General features: G+C 38.4%; 1 protein-coding gene across 1 annotated transcript in view; it reads right to left on the bottom strand.

Annotated features, from left to right (window-relative positions):
• Nucleotides 1-4,595: 4,595 nt before the first annotated feature.
• LOC149088718 (polypeptide N-acetylgalactosaminyltransferase 13-like) overlaps nucleotides 4,596-7,931 on the bottom strand; it is a 134,741-nt gene continuing 131,405 nt past the window's right edge. Inside the window, exon 13 of the mRNA XM_089249293.1 lies at nucleotides 4,596-5,507. Coding sequence (XP_089105419.1) covers nucleotides 5,361-5,507 — 147 coding nt within the window. The 3' untranslated portion in view covers nucleotides 4,596-5,360. The remainder of the gene's footprint in view (nucleotides 5,508-7,931) is intronic.

The following is a 7,931-nucleotide window of genomic DNA, read 5'->3' as shown; positions in this document are numbered from 1 at the left end:
AAGGACGTAATATTGCGTCCAAACGCCAGTGGAGAATGAATTCAAAACAAGTTCACCCAGCTTTCTTTCCTCTCTCCTGATCTTCTCTCGAAGCTTTGTTACAACCTTACAATTTTTTTTCCTTTTGGCTTTTTTGTATACCCTGATAGTGATTTTTTCCCCCTCCCATATGATTTATACAGGGTGGGCAAAAAGTCTGTAGAAACTTTAAAAATTTATAAAAACCGGAAAAAAAAAAAAACTGAAATAAAAGCGGTTCGCAGAGTTAACATCACTAGGTCACGGGAATTTTTTTGACAGGAAACAAAACAACAAAAGAACAGCCGATAGATGGCGCTGACACACACAAGTCAAAGAAAAGATACGGGAATAACGAACAGAATGCTCCAAATCGTTCATTACAGCAGTATATGTTCCACATGACCATCACAATGGATAGGGATAACACATTGCAAGCACGTCACAAATCCAGCAACGGTCGACTGTAGCAGGTCCACATATGCGGTTTACAAATACAAATACAACGCCACAACAGGCAAAATGCCCAACGAGGTGGCTGATAAAAAGATGCCCATAAAAATATGGTTGTCATATGTTTCAAAAATACAGCAACCCAATTAAAAATGCAATTAGAAACAACGGTGAACTGATTGTGGATTAGGAGCGCAAGTTCTCATAACCGTCTCATTTGCATATTTCCACCGAAATCACTCGTACCAGCACCACCTAACGGCTGTTTTTTTAGTTATTATTATTTTTAAAATAATTCCCAGAGCCCAACTGGCCCTTTTTTGTATTAATTAAGCAAATGTACCGATTCATTTTAGAGTGCCCGCGGAGTATCTGGTGAGAAGGATCCACGGAGCCTGGGAACTGCAATCCACAAATAATTAATGTTATAAGCGTACGGTAGTCTCATATATTGTGCAGTTCTTGTCATTGGTGAACTGAGAATACTTGCTGTAATGTATGTCTGCAAACTTACTCATATGTTGTTAACACCTCACTCTACATCGTGGAGGGCCACATTTAGGCCACGGTTTTTCCTGGGCATCTTTCTTCCGGGTGCGTCAGAATTTCGTTCAATTTTACAAAATTAATGGAAAAGGACAAAAAAATGGTAGAAAATTGGTTATTTCTGCAGGAATACTGGCAAAAATATTTTTCAATCAAGAAAAAACTGAATTTCCTCAGTAAAAATACTTTTCGAATAAAAAATTTTGCATTCATTGATTATTTTTGTCGCACCGCGGTCATTTTCTGCACATTCATTCGCAAACACGAACTAAACTAACGACACTCAATTTTTTTTAAACTTTAATTACAAGGCCAGGTATATTAAAATCCTTCGTTTCGTGGAAAAGTAGTAAAGATCAAAATGAAAAATGGCAAATTTCACATTTATTTGTAGAAAATAGCGAATTTTTCCTATTCGCATCGCACCAATTTCGTAACTACGAAAAAATTACGCATCCATCCATTTTATTGACGGCATGACGAATCATGCCAAATATTTCTTGTCAGCGCCATCTATTGGTGCTTTCCATATCTAATTTTTTTCTTGGTAAAGGAGAAAAACCGACCGCCCTTTGATTTTGTTCAAGCGAACCGTAATTTTTTACCTTTACCTTTATTAAGTAAACAAAATTTAAACGAACTTTTCGATACTTAAATGAGTTTTTGAAGCAAATTTGTTAATTAAAAAAAATAAGGTAAAATATTGAATTACGCTTAAAATAATGTAAAGTACGTAATCTCAAAACGATTGTGTTCGGACAAATTTTAAGACCTGTCAAAATCTATGGAGAGGCACAATATTGGCGTCAGCACGCACACCAATATTTTTGACTTTCCAATGTATCAAAATTACATTAAATCTTGAAAAATTCTTGCTCAACTCTGTAGACCCCTTGTAAGAAATGTAACATCTATTCAGATCGCGAAACACATTAGGCCATGACCTTGAAACCATCAGAGCAATTGCGAAAGACAGGAAAGATAGTTGACGAAATACCGTATATATTCGTGTATAAGCCTACCCCCCTACTTCAGGACCACCAAAACCGCAATAAATTGAAAACCCGTGTATAAGTCGATCCCAAAACAATCCGTGCATTTTAGAGAAAAAATTCTTATATTTTCATGCAAAATGAATAGTTTTTGCGGAGATTTACAATAGAAAATGATTCAAACTTTTTAATCCATTTCTTTTGAGTCTCCAAGCTCATCGTAATCCATCAGATCGTCATAGTGGGTGAGGCATCTTTGTTTTTATCTTCATCTGGGCTGTCATCGCCATTGTACTTTCAAAGAGAATATCATATTCAGTTCCGTCCATCGCATTGCTGACGCAACACTTTTTGAAGGATCGGCAGAAACAGAATTCCACGCCTTATGTATCCATTGGCACACTAGGCCAATATCAGGTTTCTTCAAGGCACCGATTTTTGTAGTTTCTTTATCATCGGAACTCGTCCATTCGATCCACAAATTCCTCAAATAGTCTTTGAGAGGCTTGTCGATGCTCACATCTGAAGGCTATAACCAACGGTTCGAAAGATAAAGGTGGTCTAAGGACTTGATTTCACACTCTGTATATCAAATTGCATAAAAACTAGATTTCAGATTTGAAATCAGTGATTAGAAAATAACTCAGATCAGTGAAAAAAATCTCATGCAACAGAGAACAAAAAAAAAATGTTTCCTATTGTAATAAATCTGCACCCCTAATCGCAACGCCATGGCTTAAAAATGAGATCTGGTTGAAATTTTCGAAAAAAATGCCAGGTAGGGCCTCAGAAAAATCACTTGGCCCAGGGGCCCCATGGTGCTCTTAAGACGGCCTTGATCACACGTAGGCTCACAGCTTCATTCTGACGGCGACGTTTGAAGCGAACAGCAGTGCTATCTTAAGAGCATCATGGGCCCCCGGGCCAAGTGATTTTTGAGGCCCTACCTTGTAAATTCTAAAAAAATTCAACCTGATTGCAGTTTTGTGAGGCCCCTCTTCTCTTGAGGCCTCCGGGCCGTGCCCGGGTGGGCCCATGCGTTAAGACGGCGCTGGCGAACAGACGTACTTTTTTTCGTTGAGCAACCGAACATTAAGATTTGGTATATTCAAGTATTCAACCCAAGTGGGAAACACGGTCAGCGTGATTAGTAGTAAAATATTTGCCTTCTTCGTTGGTGTCTTCTTAACATTCTGATGTCACTCTCCTCTATTTTCGACACAAGATGGCGTGCTATCAGTGAGCTATTAGGTGCGTTAGGTCTGACTTTAAATGTAACTATCCCATTCAGCACATACAAGCTCTTGGGAAAAAACGTTCATTGCTTCTGTAGTGTAGTGGTCCAGCGCGTTCGTCCGCCATGATGCGAGAGGACATGGGTTCGTGTAGAGGCAGTTAAATCTTATTTCCCGAATTCACTTTTGCATCAGCCAGCTGTGGAAGTCTTTGTATTCTCCCTCTTTCCATTGACTGATAAATATCATCGTTTCCCCTCATGCCGGAATGCTCAAAAAATTTCTTGGGGGAAAGATGTTTGAATCTTTATTCTACCCATATGTTTTAGTGTTATTTCCCAGAAATGCTTTGTAACATGCGCTTCAATGGGGGTTAAACATTCGCATTTCTGGCAAAACTTAGCAAAATAAGGGATCCAACCAGCTGATAAACCCAGAAAAACTGGAAATTTACACATTCACGCTTCTCGCATGAGTGAGGAGGAGGCGATATATTTAAAACTAGAGAACCCAAAGCGCGTATACATTAGCGCGTGGATCATGTAATGTAAGCATTCGCAATTGGTTGTTCAGTAATTTGTATAGTGTTGTGAACGATTCTTGAGCTGTTTGAACTGGACCACTGGGAATTAGTTTTTTCGACGAACACAAAAAAAAAGTTTGTGTACCCACGAACGTATTAGAACCACTGCAGGGGTTCTCACGTTACAAGATCGGCGCGTTAATGTATACTCGCCTTGAGATGAAGAACGACGTGACGAGAACTCAATGCTCGGTAATCACCTTATGAGAGGGTGGAGTTACATCTACAGACACATAGCAACCATTCTTTTACATAAAAATGCCTGTCTGCGCATCTATGGTACGATAGATGCCAATACTTGGCACTTACATATAATTGGTTTTAGGTAAAAGAATGTTTGCCGTGTCTGACCAGCACCTCCTAGAGATAGAAGGCGTTCGCACGGGTTGCCAAGTTCATCTGTAACGTCATTAAGACTACCTAGCAAGTTTGCCACATTTTGAACTACAGCATCCCATTTAGTTTTCTTTTATTTTGGCGTAGAATCTTCCTGGTTCGTTAACAAATACCGCATGTTGATCGGATATGGGACATAGAAATCGCATATCCTGAGCCCGATCATTTCTTTCCCGCACAACGGTGATACTGACACGAGCAGGGAATTTCCCCCCCCCCCCCCGAATATTCTTAGGGAAAATAGACTACTTGCTGACGTCACGAGGCCTTCTATCTTTAGGAGGTGCTGGCTGGTCTAACGCGATACAGTGAATGTTTGTAGATGTGAATCCACCCTAAATCGAACTTTAAAACAGACTCGTACCAAATCGATAAAAAATCAATCTCTTTATTTGTTGGAATGCAGTATATATATGACACACTTTATAATACAAATCAGTTAATAATTCTCTCCAACATCGATTTATTTCACTTCTTTGAATCGGTTTAATTGCGTGAAGGCACTGTTTTTTTTAAATCCTTTAAAAGTACCGGAAGGGAAGCGTTCAATGGAATTTCATTGCAAAATAAAATGTTCTGAAGAATCGGTGATGACGGAAACAAGTGCAATCACACAACATAAATCAATACAAAAAACAAACTCATTGATCGATTATGTTTCGATTGAAGCATTAAATTAAGGAAATAATCATTGGAATGCACGAGACCTTGACATTGGAATAACACGCGTTTATACTATATAAAGAGCACGAAACGATAAGTACTTGTACATACATAACCTCTCTCTCTCTTATTGCTTTCAAAACAAAACTCACTCCCGTATTTTCTAAATCGAATTCTATATCAATTATAGTCTTAATATCCGGGACATTTTCTTTTTATATATACAATCAATAACGCAGTCTAATAGGAATAGAAGTTCGAACCTGCTTCAACCCATAAGCAAACGTAGATCGAGGAAAGCTCACCATCTTCGGTTAATTGAAGCGGTCATTATTATGGATGACGAGAGATGTGCACTCAGTTCATGAGGAAATACTGGAATGGCTCAATAATTATGTCTTTGTATTTTTGTTAATTATATCTTGGTTTTGTTTTGGCCGCGAAGGATTTCCGAATCGTCTTCACTGTCGCAGGCTAGGACACTTGCCATTTGAATTTGCCTTTCATTATCCATTTCTGGGACTGTCTGCCGTCGCACTCTTTGAGAAGAGGTTGCGTGAGATCTTTTTCTTCGGGCTTGTCCAGACATCTTCCCGTATTGACGTGCCTCAGTGTTTTATCCTGACATGGAGAAGAATAGCATGTTACAGTGTGTCATTTCGGCAAAGATTACGCACAGCATATACTTTGACTTTTGAACCGAACAAGTTTCGGGCTCTATCGCTAATCAGCAATAAAGTAATAAAATCTCAATAAATTAACAAAAGTGAAACAAAATTAGTCCAACATAAAATCTATATATATATATATATATATATATATATATATATAAAATTGATTTTCTGTGCGTGTTCTGTATACCGCCAAGTTTTGCAAATACGTATACGAAACAGGACTGATTGAACGATAGGTTACTTTAAAAGTTCGTCAGAGCTGGACAAATGCCCAAAAGGAGCCAAAAACTGTCGGGCAACAATGGTTTCTGACTGAGTCTCAACAATAATTTTCGGAATGTTTACTTTGGTTACCGTGGTTCCCTAAAAATGCGTTTCAGACATGTATGTACCTTTACAATAGTTTGTCACCTCTTTAATGTTGCCAGTATATAACAGTTGTCCCCCAGCACGATCCAACCCACACGGGTAAAGGGCTTATATCCAGTTTATTCAATTTTTTTCCTTTTATAATGGTTTAGAACTTTTTCAATCCTCCCAGTAATTGAAGAAAACCTGAACAAGCGCCGGGTATTCAGCTTTTAGCTGTTCCTTAATAAAACTGAACTGAAATCTATGATAAAATCGTAACGATAATGGAAATTAGCACACATGTACTACACACTAGGGTGAAACGCTCATGTCCTTTTGCCACAAATTACAAAAACGCGTTACGCGTGTCTACGCGTTATTTGGATTTTTCTCTCTAATTCTAAGTATGCCTCTAGAATTAACGGTTTGCCAGTAAATTGTGGTGCAATGTGTTAGCTGTGCACCCTGTATGTGCTGGGTGTCTGTCCGTAAGTGTTAATGCGGCCTTTATCTCATGAACTATTCATCGTAGAAGTACGATTCCAATTTTAAAATGCTAAAAATGTGCTCGAAAATATCCCTGTACCAGTTTTGAGAGTGGAAATACACTGTCGCGGAGAATCTAAATGTTTATACGATCCCCCGTCCTCTGACTTCCAATTAGAAAGTTGATTCTCTCTCTCTTCTGAGCCCAACAACGAAAATTAAATGCTTTTAAGTGTAATATACGCAGAGATATTTGATTTCAAAAATCGGAAAAAGTTAAAAAAAGAACAGCATAAATGAGGGCAAGGATTGTTGCACCGTTAGTTTTTACTGTTATTGCCCGACTTTTCTCTACTTTTGAATTAAAATGTCTAAATATTGCAGTTGAAAAAAATGGGATTTTTTTTGTTGGATTCAGGAGAGACAGAGCACCAACTTTATAACTGGAAGTTAGAAGACCGGAGAACCGTATAAAAATTTAGTTTTAATTGTTTGACATACTGCATTTTCACTCTCAAAACTGGTAACGGTGAATTTTGAGCACTTTTTAAATTGGAATCGTATCTCTATGACGAACGGTTCACGAGATAACCGTTGGTAAATTTTCACCAATATATATGAAGGTACGACAAAGATACATAGAATCACAAATGCCAAGAAATTGTCATGGTTGCACTCTCTCTCTCTCTCCCCCCCACCCCAATAGCGAAACCACAAGCTTACACACACACACACACATAAATACATTAGGAGCAACACGTGAGTTCTTTTTTCCCTCGCCAGGAATTCTACGAAGCATTCTTCTTGTACCGAGATACGTACAAAATTGAGCAACTTGAGCACATTTCTCTCACAATAGAAATCACGTTTTCATGCATGTGCCTCTGAGCCAATATGACAGGCCATCGCTTTCAACCAATAGCAGGAGTTTCCACCGACTTCATGTGAAAACACGAGGCTTTTTCGGCAGGGTTTTTTCATGGGGGTAAGTCGCGTGTTAAAATGGGAACGAAATCGCTCTCTCATCTTCGGATGAATTAAGATGGGGAACCCTGACGAAGCCTACCAGGGTTACAAGTGATCGTCCAGGGTTGCTTAACCGGAAATGGGTGAGTGACCATCCTTCCAAATGTAATTGTATTTTGAGTGTGAAAGTGTCAGAAACAATTAGTTTCTTGAAGCAAGTGTGTTATATTTAGGGTTAGTGATGAATAAAGAATTACTTGTAATTTTGAGAGTGAAGTATTATTTTTCGCAATATTTTCTGTATCATATTATGAGGCGCAAAAGATTTGAGAAAAACCGCTCGGCGACAAAATCACCAATAAGGCAAATATGCGGAAAAAATGTCCGATACATGACCGTTATATCACCGGATATGAAGGGTGCATAGTAAATAGAGGGTATGACATTTTACAGGCAAACCGTTGATCTTAGAGTTACACTTCGAATAACGTGTAGTACTACTCAGATAGGCCACTCATGTTTCAAGGGGTTGTAGAGTTATTAAAATGAAAAAAATTCACTTTTTATA

This window comes from Pholcus phalangioides, unplaced genomic scaffold (assembly GCF_987345545.1).
Source record: "Pholcus phalangioides strain wild (caught in Gottingen) unplaced genomic scaffold, Ppha-v1.0 ptg000003l_1, whole genome shotgun sequence".
Lineage (NCBI taxonomy): Eukaryota > Metazoa > Arthropoda > Arachnida > Araneae > Pholcidae > Pholcus > Pholcus phalangioides.
The sequence above is the reverse complement of the archived record's forward strand: the minus strand, read 5'-3'. Positions and strand labels throughout refer to the sequence as shown.